The following is a 24,075-nucleotide window of genomic DNA, read 5'->3' on the forward strand; positions in this document are numbered from 1 at the left end:
CAGTCAGTCGGGGATCGCAGGATTTCCAACCCACCACAGCCAGGCAGAGAGCGTCTCCAGTCATGTATCGCCCGGGAGCCCCATCGGTTCAGTATTCGCTCTACAAAAACAGGGTTCTTCAGAGGTGCTTTGTTTGGCTGAATGGTGCTTTGCAGAACCATTAATATTTGAAGACTGATTTGAACTTCTAAAAGGTTCTTCAGTGCTATTTGAAGAACCATCAATAGTTCTACACACATTGGTTGCAAATAAATAAAAAAAATACTTGATTTGGTTCTGTGGTTCACAAGTGGTTCTATAAAAACCAAAAGATATGGCTTAGAACATGGCATAGAACCTGCGATTCCACATATACAGTGTGTGGGCACTGGTGGCGATGGGGTCTGAGTATCTGTCATCTGAACTACTGATAAACTAGAGTCCTGCTAGAACTCACGCCATTGAGTTTACACCATGTTGTGTGAATAATAGTTTTTTAAAAAGTCTACGGGAAACCGTTTGGTTCTAAAATGGTGCCACATAAATGAAATCGCTTGAACTTGATGTGCATCAGGAAATATATGTGACAAGGCTCATAAAAAATTAGGTAAATCAATTTAACATCTATTTGATGTGCTAGGTGAATTTGCTCGCCAGAGGTGGACTGGGCTTATAAATTCATGTGAGGGCGGCTCTGTAGGGCCCATTAACAGCTCCTGGCCTTCTCTTCAAGGTGTCAGTTTTCTTTGGACGAATGGGTTTATATCTGGCTCATGATATGATGTTAAGTGTCAGTTTGCTCTGCTGTCTTTCATCTTCACTGGCAAGAAACTATTTACTGGCACTATGTTCCTTTTGCTGATAATGTAAGTGTACACAAGGGGATTGAGGGTCAGGGTCCAATTTGAACACTGAATTTCAATGTTTTTGTGCCCCCTGCCCCGCTAATTTTATTCTGATGAACCAGTATCCATAGTTTTACCTCTTCAATATTATCATCAGAATACACAGTCGTGAGAGCTATTGATTTAGAGTATAAACAAATATGTATAAACAGTATAAAAACAAGGTAGGTATTTCTGTCTGACTGTTGTTCCTATTATTCATTTTGTCTCCCTTTTCTGTTGCATTCCACTGTAGCCTAAAGGGTTTTTTGCCATGCATTACCAGTGTAAGTCAACATTTAGCTAAGCACCATCATCATATCTCTAAGCTAGTATTACAGCTAGTATAACAGCTAGTAAGATACTCATAGCCACAAAATCACCATTTGCCTTTAATCTGCATTTAATCAGGGGAGCGGTAGCATCATATTGCCGATAAAGGCTTGTATCACTGACAGGATCTGTGTTTCACCTCACAGAGAGCAAAGAAGGAACCACAGTTTCATGGATATAGTTATGCAACTTCATGAGTTCATGAGCCTGCATGCTCTTCACACATGATATTTTTCAGCAACAGCTTTATAATCATATACACAGCTGCCCAGGAGCTGCCCAGTACAACCTCTTGCACTGATTAGTTGGGGGTCATGTATCTTGCACAAGCCCACTGAGCAATTTTACGTTGATTAGACGTTTAAAACACGTCTAAATGGCCCATAGCCGTCTAGGCTAAATTAAGTTTAAATGGGGTTGAAAAGTGAAAGTTTATTAGATGTCTATACATAGACAAAATTATCCTAGGCTATATGAGAGCTACGCATAGACGCAATGTTGAAATTACTTCTTGTGCTCAGATAATTATCTTGTAGGCTAGTCTACAGGACTTCTCTGGTGCATATTTTTGGTATTTACAGATGTTTATTCATTGTAATAATGTATTTACTGCTTGGTCTAAAATAGGTCTATACATAGCCGTAATGATCCTGGGCTATATGAGAGCTAAAGCATAGACGCAACGTTGAAATCACGTCTTTTGCTCAGTGGGAGGGAACCTCGACAGTAATTGCTTAACTCAGTTACTTTACGTGCCCATATTTTCCCAGTGATTGGATATATCTCCTTTTCCTGCTTCTCTTTCAGCCTCCTGCTGCACTGTACAAATGCCCTCCACACATTATCACCATAGGAAATAACTTACAATAAATAACACAAAGATTACATGTGCATTATAAATGCAACTGCTCTAGCTGCTTGCTTCTTTAGTTAGATGCTTACAAATGCTTACAAATGAATTAAAAATTGAGGTAAGGTGCATCCAAATTCTTTTGAATGTCTTTGTGGTGTCTTTACAACTTAACTGGAGTTATCTACAACCAATTCAACTGATTGAACATGAATTAAAATGAATCACATTTATCTATATAAGCTCCCACAGATGGCAGTGCATGTCTGAGTAGAAACTATCATGAAGCCTTTTGTGGGGGGCGGGTGCCACTTCATTGGCCCTACCCTTTGGTACAGGGATTAAGTGTCTGCACACATTACAGCAGCCTGGGGACTGTAAAAAGGCATGTGAAAGATTTTGAGAGCATAAGACCAAATATTCTGTGGTCTGATAAAATTAAAAGTGGATTCATATTACAAAGTGCTACGTCAGGCAGAAACTGGGCACAGCTCACACCCGAACCATCCCTATGTGACGCGGCTTTTCAGTGGATGGGACTGGGAGACCCGATAGAATAAAAAACAAACAGAGCTAAATACAGGCCCATTCTTGTAGAGAACCGGCTCCAGAGTGCCAAAGCCCTTCGATTAAGGCGACGCTTTGTGCTCCAAACTGGACCATGACCCTCAGCATCCCTTTGGAAATTGTGGAATGACTTGAAGCTGGGTGTTCACAGACGCTCTCCATCCAACATCTGAGTGAGCCTGAACAAATCTGCAAGGAAGAACAGGAGAAAATCCCAAAATCCAGATGTGCCAAGACAATAGACACATCCAAGAGGACTCGAAGCTGTAATCACCATCAAAGGTGCTTGTACGAGGTATGGACTCAAAGGATTGAACACTTATTTAAATGTGACATTTCTGTATTTCATTTTCAATAAATTGGCAAACACTTTGCAACACTTTGGTATTATGGGGCGTTTTGTGTGACTTTTGGAAAAAAAAACCTCAACTGAATCCATTTTGAATTTCATCGGGGGTCTGCAAGAGTTAAATCTGAAACTTCTTAAGACCTTAGAATTAGAATGAAGTATAGTGTGGTATCCTTCTGTAAATAGACTCAAATGTTATGCAGCACAAAGCATTGCCATACACGCTTCATTGATGAACAATAAGTTTATTTCTGTCAACACCATAAAATCAATATATTTCAATGCTGTACCATATGGATCACAAATAAATATGTTATTCAAGTGTAAACAATACTGTCTTAACTTATTATCTTAAATACAATGAAAAGGAATAAATAGGCAGGTGTATCTGATAGCATTCAGACCTGGGTCACAACACAGTCTAGTGCAACTCCCATGCAACTTCTCCCGACTTGTTAAGCAGTCTGTGCCCTCTAGGATAGCGGACCGGACAGATGAGGGTGTGTGATCTGAAAAGACTACCACCCCAACTCTAAAACCATGCTACTGTTCAAAAAAGCAGGAAATGCACACAACAGTCAATCAAGACAAAATGAATAGTCCTATTCCATAATGCTTTGAGCTGTTTTGGAATAATAAATCATAACCCGAAGCTTATTATTCAATTTCTCTAAATAATAGATGAATTCAGTCAAAAAGTTCAACCCACTCTGTAAACGTATTATCTATTTGTCAACCAAGGACTTAAGTTATCTGCCAACATTTAAACATTTCCATAATTTTAAATATTTTGCTGTCATTTTGGGTAGGTGTCATGTTTGTTAAAAAGTGATCAAATTTTTCAATCAGAACTCTTACAAAATAAACATGCAAGGAATCCACTGTCTGATAGTCAGGTAGCAAGTCTAGGAGGTTTTCAGGAATTGTTACTCTTCCCATGGAAGTTTTGGCGCTGGATACAAGAGATGAGATGATCCAGGAAGTCGCTGAGTTGAATCAGAACTTCCTCCCTCTGTGTGACCTGGTCGCAGATTGCCTGCAAGACAAGAAATCAGGGTCAACTATTTGCTCAGTCAGCTTTCCTTCTTTAATTATCTTCTGTATCTCTCTTTACATTTCCTTCTCTCTGAAGAGACAGTGTTGTGCTCTAAACCTTTCAGCTTGGTAACAAAGATTTGACTTTTTCATTGCTGTCCATGTGGACTGTTGTCAGACAGTAATCATGAGACAGAGGCCCAGTCTCTGAAATACCTCTTGTCATGAGGACAATCTTTGTCCATTGTAAGCAAACAGAATAACGATGATCTAAGTTCTAAGATAGTTACGGATACCCAACGCTGATCTGTGCCCTTACATTGGTGAACATATCTGGTTTCGGCTGGAACTTATATAAAATAAAATGTCATGGTACCGGTCACTATCACAGGGACAGCTATACATATTCAAGTAAAATCAATCAGTCAGTCAGTTTAAGTCAAGCCTTAGTGTCAAACAGTAAACAAAGTGCTTCCAGTTCTTACTTTGTGTCCTTTGTTATAGACCACCAGGTTTCGCACCATCTCCTGCTGTCCTCCGAAGTGCGTACTGTTTGCCAGGATCTTCTCTACTTTGCAGAAAAACTCATGCTGTATGGAATATAAGCAAGAAAGTATTAGCTTTTAAAGATATATATCAGACATATATCATTGTCATTTGTGTCAAATGAACACCAGAGCTAAGCTGCTTCCTGATGTTTTTCATACATTTTATTAACCTTCTTGAACCACTGCATTTTATGCCCAACTTACTTGCTTACCAAAAAAAGATTTCTAAAATTCTGCCACAAACTGAGGCAAAGAACTCCCAAACTAGAGTATATGAAGTACAAATTAGATGCTATTGTTATTGTTACTTTTGCCTCACAGCCTGAGACATGGACATGAACCCACAATGTTGCAAAGACACATCACTCTCCTCACCTTGCAGGGGTTGGGACCCTCGTCCTTAGCACGGTCCAGGTAGGAATCCCTCACATTCTGGAGTGCAAAAGAGGCAATGCGTAACGAGATGACAAATTTGCACTTCAAACACTTTTTCCTGACTTACAAACTGTTTTAATGATGAGCAAATGCAGTATTTAAAGTGTGTGGTTTCCCCATGTCGAAGGTGATCAAGTTTTAGCAATTGCGTTTATTTAACAGATGAGCTCTTACCTGAGGGAGAGACGTGCTGTAGTTTGTAGCCAAATCGAACACCCTGTCCAGGTTAATACTGGTAAATTTAGGATGGTGGGGGTTGTGATGTGGCTTGGCAATTGCTGGACTGACCAGCAGTGCCACAGTGGAGACCAGTAGAAGCATCATCGTCTTCATGATAATTGCTTTGTTTGCCTGTCGTGCTCTGGAAGAAGCTATTTCAAGAAGCCCTTGTACTGATCTCTGTCGCTGGCTTACAGTTGGTTATGATGTCTTTGCTGAGAACACAAGATTTATATACTGACTTTGCCCACGCCTTGACGTTTTTTCCTCTCAAAAAAAAAAAAAAAAATTGCAGTCAGTCTGCAGTGTGTGAGCAAGGTTAAGGATATCTTGATTAAGATGTGGTTGATTAACCAGTTCACCACCAAAACTGAGCGACTTTTCTCTGAATAGCGGATCTATAGAGCGGTTGCAATACCAGCAATATAATCTCTCTCTCCTAACAAGCAACCACGTACTGCTCTGCATCCTTAATACTTGGAACAAGAGACACTCAGAGATAATAGCTTGGGCACTTCAGAAGTGACTTATTGATTGAACTTTATTAGCTCACAAATGGAGCAGAGATTTTGAACAACATGAAAAGATTTAAGAGCTTGCAAAAACACTTCAATAGCAATTAACACAATTTGTTTTACAAGTGGATATCTCAGAACAGTATTCTGTAGTGTATCATTAAGATCAGCACTATCAAGAGATCAACACTATCAAGTGGTGTGGAACTGGGATAACTGCATTTCCTCAGACTGTGATCTATGTTAATGTCTACACACTGTAGTAAAGCAACATTTTCCAAGCTGCTCTATTGTCTAGGCCATTAAGGATATGGATTGAGAGCCTGGGCGTTGGTGTTAGTTTTTGTATGCCAATTAGGTTTGAATATCATGAGTCAGGATGATGAAGTCATCATATAAGCAAGGAAATAAGTTAACAAATTATAATTACAAAACCATAGAGAACTGAAATGACATGGTCAAAAACTGTTTTTCACTGTTAACGTTTTGAAAGTAAAAAAATTTCTGTCTCAGTGACTTGGTTTTAAAGTATGCATCTCTTTATTTTGAGCCAAAGGTGGACTTCAGAGTTTGTTTTTCAGGTTTTGAGTTCATGAACAGGTAAATAGATCCTCATATGTGAGGTTCCAGTGTTCTATTTTCCATTTTTTTTTAAGTGTTCTGCTCAGTACACTCTTTGGTTTCTCCATCCAAATAGTAACAGACCTAGGGAAAATTGTACATTGGGAACAATTAAACTAGCATCATCTGTGCCAAGAAAATTCAACCAATAATACCGCAGTGTATGAGAGGATTTTGACAGCAATTTGGCACGTCTTGTCCTAAACCAACAACAGAACCATCTTAACACATAACCTCTACACTGCAGAGTTGTAAACATGCACAGGAGGAGATAGAGAGATCACAGGTCCCACTTGGACTAGTGGATTGCTTTGAGGCATCCACTTTACCGAGTACTTTCTTGGCAGTGTGGAGGAAGCAGTATGCCAGGAAGCACAAGCAGCTTTGGTGTTTTGACAGGGTAATTATAAAAGCACAATATCAACATGGGATGCTTCTAGAGCCTTCAGTAGTTTCCATTCCAGCTGGATGGAGAAAAGACAGTCAGGAGAGACACTTGCACACACTGCACTTGGTGTTTTGTGATGAATACAGTTAGTCCACACTGTACATGTGTAATCTAAAATGTTGCCCATTGCATCATGGACATTTGTCAGTCTCTTTCCTGTGGGTAGGCTCAAAAATACTGTGATGGACAGTTAACTCAATTTCAAATCAATCAATAGATGGACTGATTTGAAAGTGGATTTCCTTCAAAATTCAAAAACAGGAAATGTTGAAAATGACAGTTCTATTATTTTTTTTTAATTATTATTATTATTATTATTAATATTTGAATTCCAGGTTTTATCAAAATTTTGAACTGAGTGAACTGAACATGAACTAAACCCAACTGCTATGAAGGCAAGAAGATTAGAAAATAATGTGTATTCTCCAAGGCTTTTAGTTAAAGAGTCTGCTGCCCGCCTCAGTGGAGATAAGAGGAGAGGGAGGTGATGCTGCACTTTGTGATCTCCGAGTTCTGGTCCTGGTTCTTACGGATGCGGTAGAAGTGTTCGACGTAGCTGGACCGTCCCAGCAGCTCCACAAAGTCCTCGTCGTGGGTGATGATCAGCAGCTGGAAGTTTCGCTGGCGGGAGCGGCTCTTGATGATTCTGGGGAGAGTGAGCAAGAGGAAAGGGAGATGAAAAAACAGTGTGAGGAGGGACACTGACAAATACAGTGTCACACTGGAATAAGCAACGTTTTTCCATAGATAGCTTCAGCTTTAAGTGTCTGACTGGTCAAACATCCATTCCAACTGTGCTGATAATTCCCATAAAGCAGAGCTAGAAATGCTTTATTGGTTGCTCCTGTTTTTGTATGTGTATGACTTTGTAGAATAGAGAGTTCACATCTGCTCGTAACCCAAAATACAGTTGCTGCTATAGGAAAGTACTGCAGCAAGAGCCAAAACCAGTCCTGGGATGGGGTGAAGAGTGTGTGTGTGAGTGTGTGGGAGACTTTCATTTGTTTTGTTTCGTTCTGTTTGTTTAATTTGGAATTCAATTTTTTTATTCTCTTTGTACCTTGTTTTGTGTCAGCAGTGTTACTTGTTGTGTCTTTTTGTTAAATCCCATTGTTTCTGTCTGTATTTTCTGTTTTCTATTATGTTTTAGGTGAGGTTTTGCTTTAAGCTTTTTTTTTTTAAACCTCACCTGCCCAATATGCCTTTTCCTTGCCCATGTACTATTTAATGTCTTTTTAATGTACAAATAAACAAAAAGTGTGTACTGACTCTACGAGGGCATGGGCCAGCGACTCAATGTTCTCTCGGTCCAAGTTGGTGGTGGGCTCGTCCAGGGCCAGGATCCCACAGTTTAGACAGAAAGTCTCTGCCAGAGCCAGACGGATGATCAGGGACGCCAACACCTACACACACACACACACACACACACACATTTGAAAAAATGAAATGAATAAAAAAGGAAAAAAATAAATAAATAAACGCATGACATTTCCATATATCTATCTATAAAATATTTTGAATATATACATTATGCTCCAATTGTCTATAATACCTTTACATTTAATCAAATTAAAGACCCAATTTCAAATTGCAGTATGGCACTCCCTGTTGCAGAAATGTTGCTTTAATACTTGTGATTTACTGGATTCAATTTCCTTAGCTAATTCCTGAAAAATACAAGATACTGGGCTTGCTAAATGAAATGTCAACAAGGTTAAAACATTTCCAAAAAGCAATCACAAGTCAAACTCTTGACACCCAGTAGATCTGATCAGATGGTGACTCAAAATCTGGAGTTTATCTTTACAAGTGTGTTCTCTGTTACCTTCTGACCGGCGCTGCAGCGTCCCCTCATATCCAGAGCCGTGTCTCCTTTCACCATAACTACTCTGTAGTTGTAAGTCCGCCGCTTCACCCCGGCAGACGAGTTCTCATCCACATCAGACCTGATCTCCACGTACTCTATGTCTGGAGAGAGGCCAGGAGGGAAAATGTGAGGAGGGGAGAGGAGATGGGGAGGTGTGAATGGATGGATCAAGTGAATTGAATGGGATACTGGGTACTAAAAAAAAAAAAAAAAAGCACACACCTTGACCCCTGTAGGTGCTGCGCCACAGGTCTCTGATAATCTTGTTGATCTCATCCATCTTCATGCTGTGGAACTTCATGATGGTTCTGAGGAAAACAAAAGGAACTCGGGTACAAACCTAGACTAGATCCTGTATACACCTTCATTAACACCAGCCAGCAGCTGGTATATTTTGACTTTGGCGTCTGTATCAGACACTTTAGCAGGCAACCAACTCTTATTTTAGGACTTCTGAAAATAAATTAGCTACATCAAACAGCAAGAATGGGATGAGTTTGGAATCAACCAGGCTCTGTGGCCTATGGTTGAAAATATTAGTCAACAAACTACTGCCAGCCCCCATGTCTGCAAATCTGGCGATAAAATGATGACAGCATTCATTTCGGTCTGAATACATTTCTGCAGTACTATGGTGACATACATAGACATGAAGAGACAGCTGGCTCGGTGTTATTTCCCTACAAACTAAGAAGCATTTCCTCCATAATCTAGGTAATTGATGAGACCTCTGATTAAAAACTGCTGTGTGGTTCCTGAGCAGCATAGTGATAAAGTTTAACCATATATGGTTCATAAAAAGAGAAAAAAAGAAAGAAAGCTGAGCACTCCTTATCTACCCATCTGATTTATATCACATTTAAATAATTGCTTATACTGTAGAAACAGATCATGACTTTGGACTTACTAAGGAAAAGGTATTAGACTAGAATACACAAAAAGGTGAAAAATAAAAAATACAACAGCATTTAGTACTATGTTAGTCAAAAGAACAGTGGTTTGAAATTGGCTTTTTATGCTGAAGTTAATCCATGTGGATTATGATCAAAAGTTGAATAAAGTTTTATATTTATGAGATATATTGCTTACATGTTTGACATGGAGTCATCATATTGGAGTTATTATTATACACTGAACTTTTAGGTGAGAACAAGTATTGGGCCAATATTAGTACAAATAAATTAAAGTCGTGGGGTAAATTTGTGTTGTCATGATACCAGAATTTTCAATACCAATTTTAATGTCCAATTGCGATACCAAACAAGAAAGACCATCAAGCAATGTCAGAACAATGGTCACTGAGGTGCTTTTTACCTAACTTGGACAGCTTTGTATACATCTTTGCACAGGGGGTTTTGAAATTTCCATCTTTGTCAGCTCTGCAAGCAAAATTAGAAAATTTAATACTGAATTAAATTTTTCGCAACAGTATTGACATACTATTGAAATTTTGGTTACTGTGACAACACTAGGTACACACTCCTGACCTATACTGAATGCATTCTGTCTGTGACCCATTAACATTACGAGTATCTTGGTACTGTAACTTGCTTTGAGGTACCAATCCTCTAAATATATCAATGGAATTTCAAGTTCCACTTGCACTCAGGCCAATTCTTTGCAAATGTCCAAATCGAAATTCAAAACCTACTGTATCTATTCTTACTATCAGATGACCAACTCTAGCCCTATCTAGTTCAGGACTGACACGGTCTTCTCTCTAAAGGCTTGGATGTGCTTCATCGGAAGTGCTTCTGAGAACCGCCCAAAACAAACTTCTGAAAGCCCTGAACCTTCATGGTTTCTCAGAACGTTTCGATAAGTAGGAGATATGCTTGCAGGCTGTCCGTCAAACAGGCAGCTTCACCTCTAACTTCGGCAGCTGTATCTCTCCCCCTGCGGCTACACTCGCCTTGGCTTTTGCAGCTTGTTTTTTGGCTTTGTTGAGCTTGTCACATAAACCCAGTGTTTCCCCTGTATATTCTCTACTGTGGCCGGCCGCCACGGTAAGGTGCTGTCTCCCTCCAGACGTTGAATGCTACGAGAAGCTACAGGCAGACATTTACGGCTCCCTCCAATTCCTCCCTTCACACTTCCAAGTTTACTTTAGTTCAGACAGCATTAATATGGGAACCAGCTGTTGGGAACCCAGTGTAGGGCTGCCTCTTGATCTGTCTGCATCATCTATGCCCATTACGTGCTCAGCCGTCCTGGTGGTGGATCCCTCTTTGAATTGGTTTCTTCAATTTTTTTGTTTGGTGGTGTTTTGGTGGTGCCGGTTAGCCTACTTTTTGGGTTGTTTTTTGTTTTTATTATTTTTTTTGTTTTTTTATTCTCTTAGCTCTTTAATGAACTTTATTTTTCTTTTTTTCTTTTATTTTCTTTTATTTGAATTTTATCCTTTTCATTTTGTCTCGATGCTTTTAATGTTTTATGTAAAGCACTTTGAATTGCCTTGTTGCTGAAATGTGCTATATAAATAAACTTGCCTTGCCTTGCCTTGCCTTGCCTAGGCAGATTAGGTAGGCCTGCTGTCTTTCCAACATGCTATTTTGTGCTTTGTTTGGTTTCCTTTTGTTTTACTTTATTTGCATCATTTTGTTTTGTGATTGAGTCCTTTGAGAACTTGACCACATTACAGAGTGGAATGAATGGATAGCTGTGTGGTTAATGAAGAGTTTTCCGACTGCACAGGAGACTCCAAGAAAATATTTCTAATGGGTTTAAATGCAATAAACAAAAGCTGGAGACTCATACTGCTTGTTGCTTTTTGTAGCTCAGCTACAGTTGACTGAGTTGTAACAATAAATTAGGGGATTGATTTGTTTTGCTATGTTATTAAATTGAGAGACCAATCTCTACTAAAGGTGAATCAGGTGCAGTTTTTGGAAAGCCACCAGGTCAGCTAGAAAGCAGCTGGGTATTACATGGTGACATGCAATGTGTTGACATTTTCTAGTTTTCTAGACCCCTAGTCATTTGTTCCAACACTTGCAACAATGCAATACTTGCTTTTGCCTGAGATAGTGAGTTCTGCCATTTCTTTGACATATTTTAACATAATAGATACCAGTTCACATTTGTGAAAATCTGTGCATAGTAGTCATGGAAGCAATTCAATCACAAGAGTAATTTAACCTTTAGTCTCCCTCCCAAGTCAAAGCATGTTATTATGAAACCTCTTTCTTCGTACTGGAAACTGTGACCTGGGTGTACGGTCTGCTGGGCCTCCAAGGCCTGCTTGCAACAGTGCAGAAACAGATGCATTAACTCACCCACATACATGGGTAAATGATGCTTCTGTTCTCATGGAGAGATGGTATCTAAAACCAGAGGGTGAGCACACACTTCCTTACCGAGACTCACTGATGCCTTTCAACCTCTGCTACAGTCTTATCCTCACCTCAGATGACAATCAAAACTATTGGCCACCGGATGTGACGGCGCATATGAGGGCTTTCACAGCAAAATGCTGTATCCTTTTTGGGAAATAATTCTACCGGAAATTGAGCAAATCAATATCTCAAAAATACAGGTAAGCAAAACATCTTAAGCAAAGAAGATGACTCACAACCTTATAACATAGTGACCCATTATGTGCTTCACTTTCATTCTAATGGATGGTATCTCATACATAAGACTCTCTCAAAGTGTTGGGATAGGTGCCTCCAAGCACATTAAGTGCAATTTTCACACATCATATGGGTATCGTTTGGATTTCACTGGTTCTGATTCAGATTGTGCTTTTTGATTCCAGATCATATTGAATCTTATTTCTGATTCGTATTATTGGGGAAAACACAAAATGTTTCAATGACAAAAACTACCTTTATTCTTCTTGTAACCAATAACACAACACTAGGTCCTTTCAGCAGGTCCTGTCAAGGCAGATCCCATCAAATATCAACAACATTCAATTTCCTTCTCTTTTAACATGATAAAGAGAGAGCTGTTAGAATAAATATTCAACAATTGTATAGACTGTGTGCGGCCTTCATCTATAATCTTGTACGTCAACCATAGCCTGGTTCCAGACTCCTGAATTGCGTCCCGCCAACTCTTCAGATTTGGTCAAGCGATTCAGAGAGTCTGGTGTTGCTCTGTTGCTCTGAGATTTCTCGATCGGAAAAACAATTGGGTCAATCAGTGTTTGAACTGTTCTGCAACGGTTTTACATTGGCATTTCGTGCAACGATTTTTCGTATTTGCTGAAATCATTCCTTAACCAACATGCTGTCTTTGCAAAGACGATATTTTTTGTCAAAAACGACAAACATTCTTGGTGACTTTAAAAACATTTACTAAAGAAACATTTGGGTTCTTTTGGACTAATGGTTTATTGTTAAAATGTTACATGTAGCTCCTTTAAGCTGATTAATTTCAAAAACACTGGATACCGCTGCCTGGAACAGTCTGTAGAACAGAATTGACATTATTGCTCAGACTCTGCTTTTCGACGGTACAGATGTAGTTTCCCCACCATGAGTCAGATGACCTCAGCTAACAAGCTAACAAACCTTGTGGTGCGCATCTCAGACTACAGATGAACTTCAAAGGGGTTGATAGAGTTCAAACAAAATCTTACCACCACTACTAACAACTGTTTTCAACCCTCACAATAATCTATGATTTTACTGTTCTCACACAGGTGTCTGTTGTGTATGATTTTGTGTTGTGTTATTGTCTGATGCATTTGTACTGCACCCAATGACTGCAATGATCTGATCACTAACACTGGACAATTAACATAAATAATCACTAACACTGGGCAATTTAGTCTCATTAACAGCTTTATGCTATCATGGACATTCTTACTGACACATTCAACTGTTTTTCCACCACCACAATGATCCTTTTTATTTTCATGTGTCAATTGTTGTATGATTTCTGTTGTTTTATACAGTATTGCATTCTGCTTGCTGCCCCATCTCTCTTTTTTTTTCATTTCCTCTCCCTTTTGCTCCCCTCTCTCCTTTTGCCTCGCCAAAGAACTGTTTTAAGATGTCAACAAGTATCTACAAGCATACCTACCAAGCATTAGCAGTTAGCTTCAGGCTAGCTATAAACAGCTAGCTACAGAAGTTGGATATATTAGATAGTGACATACAAAACTAGAAAGTCACATACAAAATGTGATAAAACTGTCCTAATCACATCTCCAGCAACCTACTGTACCATTCCAGCAGTGTTTGTCTAGCTAGCCAAGCCTGCCTGAATACCTGGATGTGCGTCTCAGAGAATTTAAACTGAATTGTAAGAACTGAATTTGAAAGAATATTGAGGGTTGAATTTTTACCTTACACTAGTTTGAAATAAAAGTTTAAAGTTGAGAGCAATAATGTCCAAATTCAAATTCAATCCATTACAGTCAGTTTCAAATTTGACAATACAAATTCAAATAATGCAATCAGTTTCAATTTCTGCAAACCATGATTCAATTCATGCACCGAGGAAAAAAAAATAAAATAAATAAAAACACAGTTTCTGCTGGCACTATTCTCTCTGCCCATATAAAATCTACAATGAGCGGTATTTGAATACATTAATTTCATATGTGTGTGTGTGTGTGTGTGTGTGTGTACTACTCACTGATCAAGGGCCTTGTAGTAGAGGTCCAAGTCTTTATTGACCAGCTCAGTTGTCCTCATCTTGATCATCTTGTCTCTGTAGCGCTCATCAGCTTTGCTATACTGTTCTTCTCGCAACTCCTTTCTGCAAATAATCAAATCAAGAGAAAATTCAGTTCATCAACCAAATTATCAATGCAAAACAGCATTCATCAGCAATAAATACCGTACTGACAAAATTATTGGACACACAGTGGAGAAACTGTTACTGTTATCTTTTAAGCGCTCAGTGGTTAACTGATGAAAGAGCTTTCTAATTCTCTAAGAGAATTTTCTAAATAACAAGTCTGTCTTTGATTTATCACTGGTTTGGTTTGCCAAATGAGAAATTGGTTAGGTCACCACCAGGCCAATAGTGACTGATGAGATGAGATGTGATAAGACGAGATGAGACGAGACAAGACTATAATGACTGCTGTGGGGAAATTGCATTGTTGCAGCAGCATAATAGTGGAAAAGTCATAAAATCAAAAATGAAACAAATCAAAAATACAGAAGATATAGACAGACATAGCAAAAACAGAGTAGAATATAAATAGCAATACAATAAAGGTCAAACAATAAATCAATAAATAAAAGGTAAAAAGGATAAGCAGCACTTTTGCCTTGCTGCCAATAATTTTATAGACACAAGGATGTTTGCAGTTAGAAGATTCACACAGGTAAAGAGTCCACTGCAAAAGCACATGTGCAGGGTGGGCATTAGAGTTGTCACGGTGGTGCCATTTTGACACCGGTGTTGCCACATCGCCTGTCGCCACTAGGGGGTCTAAGCGCTAGCAAAGTCAGCGTCACTACAATGAAAGTGAAACTTAAAATTCCTCTCCAAACTGTATTAACGGCATTTGTAAACGTAAGAGATTTATAACACTGCTCAACACTCAGAGAGTTAATGTGAGTGCAGTGCAGATTCTGGCATATTGCCCTTCTTTAGGCTCCCATGAGATTGTACTGGACACATTACTGTCACTAGGTAAGGACAAATAATTAAACCTATTCATCCTAATCTGTCATATTAGTGATCAGATATTAATGATCAGTATGTTTTTAGTATGTCCATTTATCATTTAGTAGCCTAACTTGAACATGGAAGCTCTGAATATGTGCTTTTATTTTACAAAATACAAAATAACGGTATTCCCGGTGTGGGGCTAATAACACCGGTGTGGACTCCAAGACCGCGACAACCCTAGTGGGCATAGCAAATGTGCATAATTAACTATAATGTGCATAATTAACTTTTTACTTGTATCTCTGTTTGTTTGTTTGTTTATTTTTAGTTGCACCTGTTTATCTCTTGTATTACCTTTTATTCCTATTTTTTTAGAATTTCTTTTCGGCACACACTTTTATGTAAAGTTCGATCTGTTTTTAATTGTATCTCTGTTTGTTTGTTTATTTTTAGTTGTACCTGTCTACCTCATATAGTACCTTTTATGCCTATTTTCTTTTATTGCTGCTTTTGGATTTTATTGCATGTAAAGCACTTTGTAAACATTGTTTTTAGAAAAGTGCTATACAAATAAATTTTATTATAATTAATTATTATTATTATTATTATTATTATTATTATTATTATTATTATTATATGCATTTCAGGCTCAAAGATGGAGGTGACATGTGTTACATATAGTCGCATGCAGAATGTGATCATACAAAAAGGAACTTCCATAGTATGTCGTTATGAGCAGTATAATGAACAGTTCAGGTGCATTGACATGGATCAGATTGTGGTGAGAGACTAGGTTGGCATGGCGATGAACATTTCAGCTGAATTCAGTTCAGCTTGGTCTGGGGTGCTGGACAAGGCCTCCAGGTAACAACCGCAACTGTATTTGATATTCATGTCAGACCTGTAGTGCAGAATCTCCTCCTCAAAGCCTTTCTGACGGCCCAACGCAATGCTGCGGTTCTTCTTCAAGTCCTCCAACTTGCGCTCCACTTCACGTCGCTCTCTGGACAAACACACAAGGAACACAGGAGATGAGATGAGATGAAAAGATTATGAAAGAGGAAAACTGATAATATCACCACCAGGCTGATCCTGATGACACTGGAGCATCGGCCAAGATGTAGTGTTCTTACATTTGTTTTTATCATTTGAGAAATACAGCCAAGGTTAAGTCTTTTATTTCAGTCACAGATCTGGAGAAACTCATCCATGCTTTTATTTCCTCCCGCCTCGACTACTGTAACTCCCTATATACCTGTCTCAGTCAGAAATCAATCCACCGCCTCCAGTTAGTTCAAAATGCTGCAGCTCGGCTTTTAACTCAATCCAAAAAGTGTGACCATATCACCCCTGTTTTTGCATCCTTGCACTGGCTGCCTGTTTATTTTAGGATTGATTTTAAAATTCTTTTAATTACTTTTAAGGCCAGGCATGGGCTGGCCCCTCCCTATATTTCTGACCTTTTATCCCCCTATGAGCCAGGACGCAGACTGAGATGCTCTGGTAGGGCGTTGCTAGCCATTCCAAGGTCTAGGTTGAAAACCAAAGGAGACAGGGCCTTTGCTGTCAGGGCCCCTAGACTTTGGAACAACCTGCCAGAGGAGATCAGGCTTGCAGAGTCAGTTCCCCGTTTTATTTTTTATTTTATTTTGATTTGTTTGTGTGTTTTATATTGACTGTTGTGAAGCACTTTGCTACCTGTATTGAAAAGTGCTATACAAATAAAGTTATTATTATTATTACATAATAATAATAGAAAGAGAGAAAGTGAAAGTCAAAAGGCAAAGTACTAATTTATGGAGAACTAAATGCCAGAACTGCAAGAGATTGATTTTGTAAAAAAATTCAAGAGCAACAGTAATGATGGTGTGATAAACAAAAGTGGCAAACAAGTAATGAATCACAGCAGGAAAAAAATGAAAAACATGCAAAGGGAATTTGGTTTGACAATTAATGCGATTATTAATAAAAGTGTAGTGGCCTTACTGGCGTAGCTGCATGACTTGCATGTTGCCCATGTCTTTCATAAGAGCCTGCCGTTTAGCCATCACCTCCTTCAACTCCTCAACGCGCTTCCTCAAGGTCAGGTTGTCCTGCAACCAGCGCTCCTGGACCTAAGAAACACAAAAAGTTCAAGACCACAATTCAACTACTGGATCAGCACTTCTCAACCAGAGGATCGGGCCCCAACAGGGGGCCGCTGGGTGTTCTGATAGTGTCGTAGCCAAAAAGCAACTTAGATGAACTGAGTAAAAAAAAAAAAAAAAGTTGTGTGACTTCTTGGCAAAGGAAAAATTGGGGTCTGTCTGATGTTTATCCTTATGGTATGTGTTATGGTGATTTGTTTTATTGTGTTATGTGTTTTTATTGTGTGTTTTTTATTGAAAACCTTGTCAACAATAAAGTCTTGAACTGAATAGAAACACTGTTCTAGACTGAAATCTCTTACAATTACAATGCAAATTCTAAAGTGCAATGTCCCAGTCTAAATCCCAGTGTAAATCAAAATGCAGATCTCAAAGATAACAGTAAAAAGTAAGACTGAAATCTTATAATAAATTATGTGATCTCAAGTCACTAGATCCTATCTGACCTACAATTTAGACAGCAAAGTATTTCTTTCGGTGAGGTAAACCTGTAGCCAATTCTGCTGAGCTTTCACATTGTTCGAAAGAGTCAAATACAGGACAGGACAGATAAGACGATGAGGGATTTAATCCTGTGGTAACGCATCACGTCATAATGAAACTAAATGCACCGATTTTCAGAAAGACTACTTGCAGAAAAGAGCAAGGGACATCAAGAGTGTTGGACGATTTAATTGTGTGGGTGTTTTAATGTGAAAGTAAAACAGCACAGTGCTTCACTATTTTGTCAGTTATATTTAAAACTTGATGAAACACAAATAGTTAAAGTAAATAACTGAGAAAGAGTGTGAGTGCTCTATTTGCACCAACTGGTACAATGAAACTGGAACTGTGCAATAGTTGAGTGCCTGGCTTCATGGCTCTGTCACAATAATGAAAAAACATACTAAGATGAGTGGACTTTCAACTATCCTTGAAAAGAAGAAGAAGAAGAAGAAAAAGAAGATGATGATTGGGGGTGCTGTACCTTCTGAGTGTCGATGTCCTGACGGATGTTTCCCATCTCCTTGTTGATCTTCTCTTTATGCTTCTCAGCCTCATGGAGCTGGGTGTTGGTTTCCTGAAGCTCAGATTCTTTTTGCTGCAACAACAATAGTCAGTGTCAATTAAGTTATTCAATCTTAACAAAAAGTCAGTCAATCCAACACAACTAAAGTTGAACACCTGCAGCTAATATCAAAAGGAGACACTGACAAAGTTATTCAAAGCAAAAAGAAAGCTGGTGTTTTGATGCAAATGAAGACAACACATACTGCATGATCAAAATTACCCATGAATTAATCCTTATTGGACAGACAGACAGATAAATCCATGATAATGGTCTATATTTTACCTCTTTGTATTCCTCCTTGCCCTCTTCAACGTATCTGGTGATGTCTGTTTCCAAGGCGGTGATGGTCTTCACTTTGTCTTTGATGGCATTGATCTGTCAAAGATGCAGGGAGTTAGAAAAGGGACTGAATAATGATGAGTAGACAAATGAGTATGCACAATAACCACAGTATGCATTGTGTGGTATGACAATAATTGTAATTTCTAGGAGGAGGAGGAAGTTAAAGGAGAAAGAAAAATACAAAGAGAAAGAAAAGTTTATCTTACTGCTTCTAACCTAATCTATTTTACTGTTTGTTTTTTTCATTGCCTAATTTGTTGTGCAGCATTTGTTGGGTGTGAGACCAGGATCACTGCATTGACATTGTTGTGGTATGCCCAATTCTCCAATTGTTGAAATTCCCATGTTAGTATATAAGGTGCTCATTTGTATCTTGACCCTGACAAAGACTAGATCTGTTTGACACATGTTGGTCATTTGTTTTTAACTACATAGCCACGATAATAACGTTTTTTTGTTTTTTGTTCTTAATTTTTGTACCCGTTTTGGCTTTTTTGAATAGAGGATTCACATAAACACAATTTTAAAAGTGAATTTTTCACCACAAAGTATCTCCACTGGTTATATCTTTTTTTTCCAATCTAACTGCTTCTGGCCCTTTGTCCTGAAGTTTGAAGGGAGACAGAAAACAGGAGAAGAAAAGAAAAAGAGGGAGAGAGAAAATGACAAGAAAGAAAAGTGTGAATGTGTGCACCTTGTCCTGCCCCTCCTCCTGCCTCTGTCTCCTTCGCTCCACCAGCTCCTGTCTCTCCAGCTGCAGCTTCTCCAGAGTGGCAGACATGGGGGACAGCTGCTCCTTTGCCTCCTGGTTGGATGGAGAGAGAGGAGTGGGGAGAACACAAAGTATTTATCAAGCCCAGTGTTTCTTTTACATTCATTCAGCTGCAGTTTTAGCAAACATCTGATCCTGTATACTGGTAAATGTCTCTGTTGTGTGTGAGCTAATTCCCACACAAGTCCCTTTGTGGGTCTTGGGTCTAGGTCACAACCCTGAGTACCTGGAGCAAGCACTTCCTCCACAAAAAAACCACAAAAACATTTTACCCTGATGTCCCTGGTTAAGGACTGTATTTCGGTGGTAAACTCCACACACTGCTCCTCCAGCTGCTGCTGTTTCTGCATGTCGCTGCTGAGCTGGAGTTTCTCTGCCCGAGTCTCGTTCACCGCACTCTTCAGGGTCTGGATCTGATCTTGCTGGTCCTGGATCAGCTTACGTTTCAGCTCCATCTTACTGGACGCTACAAGGACATGCAGAGAGACACAACAGACAGAGAGACAAACACAGGCAATTTTGCACTCGCTTCAGTTAAATTTTTCCCCCTCAGTCATATTATCTGCAAACACAATGTGTACCTCCATTGTTGCAGATGACACCCTGCTGTATCTCCCTTTAGAGACCAGCAACCCCAACTGTCTTGACAGTCTGTATGAGCTCCTCTCAGACATTAAATACTAAATGCCTGATAATTTCCTACAATTCGACAACAAATTTTAAATTGTTCTTTTCAGTCCATGTGACTCTTTGAGTATAATCTGCAGTCAACAGGGGAACTTGGCCTCAAATTTGAAACCTGTTGCTGAGGCCCGATGGATTTTCTTTGATCCCAGTTTAACCTTTGACAATCAGGTGAAAAGGGTTCTGCAGTCATGTCTTCTTTAGCTGAGAATTATTTAAAAAACCAAACAATTTAAACTTTACAATTCAATTTAAACTTTATTGTCCAACTAAGGGAAATTAGGTTTACAGCTACAGGAAACCGAGCAGTCCACAACCACATCAATCAAAAAAACAAAAAACAACAATAACAAACAATACAGTACAAAATCTTGTGAGAAGGACCGAGTGATTTGGACATTGTCATTCACACATTAATTTCCTCTCGCTTAGATTATTGTAATTCTCTTAACGCCTGCCTCACTCCAAAGTCTCCGTCATGTCTGTATCTTATGCAGAATGTTGCCACAAGGGATCAATCAGGTGCCAAGTGTAGAGATCATATCACTCCAATTACAGACTCCCTGCACTGGTTGCCTGTTAGTTTTATCGTCGATTTTAATTTTACATTATTTTCATGGCATGGCTTGGCCCCGAGCTACAATACAAACCTTTTAGCTCAGGGTGCACCCATAACCAAGCAGAGCACTTCAGTCGGTCCCACAGTCTGTCTAGACTGAAGACCGCAGGACCACAGGGGACTGAGCATTCTCCATTAGGGCCCCTATAATGTTCAACAACCAGACCAAAGAGCTTAGGCTAGCTAAATCAGACTTTTAAATCACTTCTTAAAGCCCATTTTATTAATAAACTTTTATAAACTAAGATTTCGGTGTAACACTTGCTCAAACTGAAAGGTTTAATAAACATAAAGAAAGCGACAAAACATTTCAGCAGAATGACTATTTTTTTTAAATACTGTCAGAATCTGCGTTGTTTGCATTCATTTATGTGCTAGAAGTGTGATTTTGAGACCTGTTTCACCACACAATGGCAGTGAATGGAGAGAGAAAAAAACGCAGTTACCAAAACTCCTCTAGCAGAGCAACAGATAATAGAGAATCTCTGATTTGGAGGTTTTATCATGTCCAGGAAGCTACACCCTAAGGTACTACCAAAGTTCAACATCACTTTGAAGACCATTTTTTATAAACTTGGTTTCTGTAACAATTCTTACATTCTTAATTCTTTGTCAAAATCTTATGTAATTTCTTGTTTTTATTAAATCTTTGTCTTGTCTTTGTAAAGCAAATTTGTAAACCGCTATACAAATGGAGTTTATTATTGGAAAGTTTATCATTCCATCTAATAGGACAAGATGGGGAACAACAAAAATGATGGTTTACAATAGTGGGTCTTGTTTTTCCTGGTATGTACGCATGTATGTGCATGTGTTCATGTATATGTGTGTGCATGTACAGTACTATGCAAAAGTCTTAGGCACATGTAAAAGAAAAAAAGTAAAGCGACGATGCTTTCAAAAATAATTAAATGAAAAGTTTCTAAATATCAAAAAAATTACTATAAAGACCAGTCTACTGAAACACTAATGCAGAAAAAAAATGAATAAACATCTAAGACACAATTTATATAAAAACTCTTGGGTGCCTAAGACTTTTGCCTAAGTGTGTGTGCCTGTGTGATGCCGTCTTACTGGTGTCTAGTCTGTGCTGGGTCTCTTGTTTCTCCTGGCTGACTTGCTGTATGGTTCTGGTCAGGTCCACTCCCTGGAGCTTGGATGCCTGCTGAGCTATTTTCCTCTCCACGTCCTTAAGGTCCATCTGGATGAAAAAAAACAGCACAACAGTTAGGCGAGGAAAGAGGGGAGGGAGAAAGATGCATTAGGCAGGGGTAATACACATAATCAATTTCAAGGACGTTTCAATGCCTTACCTGTACCGTTTTTACATGACCAAGATTTGTCAGCATTTACATTCAAATAATGTTTTTTTGTTGTTGTTTTTATTTGCCGAAAATTTAACTTAAACCTACACTTTTTCTGGTTAGCTACTGTTTTTATTTGGAACTTAGATATCAGGAAAAGAGAAACAGGGTGAAATGATAGGGATATAGATTAAGTAGTCAGGAAGGGAGATCGATAGAAAGACAAAGAGACAGAGAGTGAGAGAGAGAAAGAAAAAACATTGGCAGGTATTGGCTACGTCTTTAACAGACATCAGAAAATTCAGCAGTCCAAGGTGGAAAAAGACTGAGATGGGCTGAAAGAGCCAGACAGACACAGACAGACAGGAATATGGTACCAGGTATCTGTCCATGAGAGATATGTCCGGCAGGCAGGCCTTGGCTGTCTCCTCCTCGGACATCAGGGTAGACAGCAGAGTCTCCTGCTCCTCCACGTCTCCCTTCAGCCTCTCGATGTCTCTATTGACACTCTGCAGGCGGTTCCTCAACTCGGGCAACTCTTTCTCCTGAAGCTGTGATATCGACTGCCTGGAGGAGAGGTAAGAGAAAAGGGACTGATGTGAAGTAGAGAGTAAAGACAAATGTCACGGCAACTCAGACATGTCATCTTCTCTGCGTTGACAAGCTGCAGTCCGTTTCTCAATTCAGCAAGCTCCTTCTTCTGAAGCTCAGCTTTGGATGAATGGATGGATGGATGATAGATAGATAGACATATCAAAAGTCAACACACCCTTTCAAATTATCTAGGATTTATTGTAATGAGACCTGACCCGAAAACCCATTAAATCAGACTTTTTCTTGCACCCAGCAAAATCAAGGTAAACCAAAAGATTTCTGACAATGTATTACAAATGACAACTATCAATCAACACTTAGTTGAAGCACCTTTTGCTTTGATAACACTAGTTAAGTCTGTTTGGATAAGTCTCTATGAACTTAGTAAATCTGGATTTAGAAATGTTCTTTCTTTTTGAAGAGAAACAACCCCATAGTATGATGCTGCCACCACCATGCTTAACAGTAGGCACTGTGTTCTTTGGGTGACGGGCTGCACTGACTTTGCACCAAATATAATAGACCAAAAATGTATATTTTGGTTTCATCAGACCATGAGACAATTTCTCACATGGTTTTGGGAGATTGACAGTGTCTTGCATTATTTTAAAGAGAGAGAGAGAGAGTGAGAGAGAGACAGGAAGGTATGGGAGAGAGAGCGAGGGGAGGACATGCAGCAAAGGACCACGGGTTGGATTTGAACCCGGGTCGCTGCGGGAAGGCCTAAGCCAAATGGTACGCACCCTACTCGGTGAGCCACCAGGGCGCCCCAGTGTCTTGCATTATTAAGAAAGTACTGGATGTCATTTTTGTGAGAACTGGCTTCTATCTTTCCTTCCTCCCTCACAGCCCAGAATTGCAGAGAACATGAAATATGGTTGTTGTATAATTGCAGTAGTCAGACTCAAACATACAGCCTTGCAGTTGTTTTAAGGTTGCTGTTGGCCTCTTGGTAGCTTCACTGATGAGCTTCCTCCTGGTGATGCCATATTTCCTCCACTTCTTGATGATGGGTTTCAATATGCTCACACTGTGCGTCAGATCTTTGACACATATCTTATATGCCTCTCCTAATCTGAACCTTTGAACATCTTGTGTTAGTGCCTGGTTGCCCATGCTTTTCTCTGTATACTGACAAAACATGCAACAAAAAACTTTCAGTGAAATCCTGGTTTTAATTGATCTGTTCATGTGAAGGCTAATTAGTTTTGTGCATGTTTTGGAATGTATTTGTTAAATCTTAAACACAACTGCAACCCCCAATTGTAATACATACTGTACATAACCAAGGTGCTTTAGTTTTCCATTTTTAGCACATTCAGAAATGAATAGC

The 24,075-nt window shown here is 39.1% G+C and overlaps 1 protein-coding gene across 1 annotated transcript in view; it reads right to left on the reverse strand.

Moving 5' to 3' along the window:
- Positions 1–5,765: 5,765 nt before the first annotated feature.
- Positions 5,766–24,075, reverse strand: part of rad50 (RAD50 homolog, double strand break repair protein) — a 33,920-nt gene continuing 15,610 nt past the window's right edge. Inside the window, 13 exon segments of the mRNA XM_071512342.1 lie at positions 5,766–7,429; positions 8,053–8,186; positions 8,609–8,751; positions 8,873–8,958; positions 14,240–14,362; positions 16,131–16,232; positions 17,216–17,343; positions 18,344–18,457; positions 18,710–18,802; positions 19,464–19,574; positions 19,814–20,007; positions 21,919–22,045; positions 22,526–22,715. Of these exon segments, the coding sequence (XP_071368443.1) occupies positions 7,243–7,429; positions 8,053–8,186; positions 8,609–8,751; positions 8,873–8,958; positions 14,240–14,362; positions 16,131–16,232; positions 17,216–17,343; positions 18,344–18,457; positions 18,710–18,802; positions 19,464–19,574; positions 19,814–20,007; positions 21,919–22,045; positions 22,526–22,715 (1,732 nt within the window). The 3' untranslated portion in view covers positions 5,766–7,242.

Source organism: Centroberyx affinis, unplaced genomic scaffold, assembly GCF_046629955.1.
Source record: "Centroberyx affinis isolate AG114_WGS23_722 - 3 ecotype Tasmania unplaced genomic scaffold, CSIRO-AGI_Caff_v1 ptg006246l_1, whole genome shotgun sequence".
Taxonomy (NCBI): domain Eukaryota; kingdom Metazoa; phylum Chordata; class Actinopteri; order Beryciformes; family Berycidae; genus Centroberyx; species Centroberyx affinis.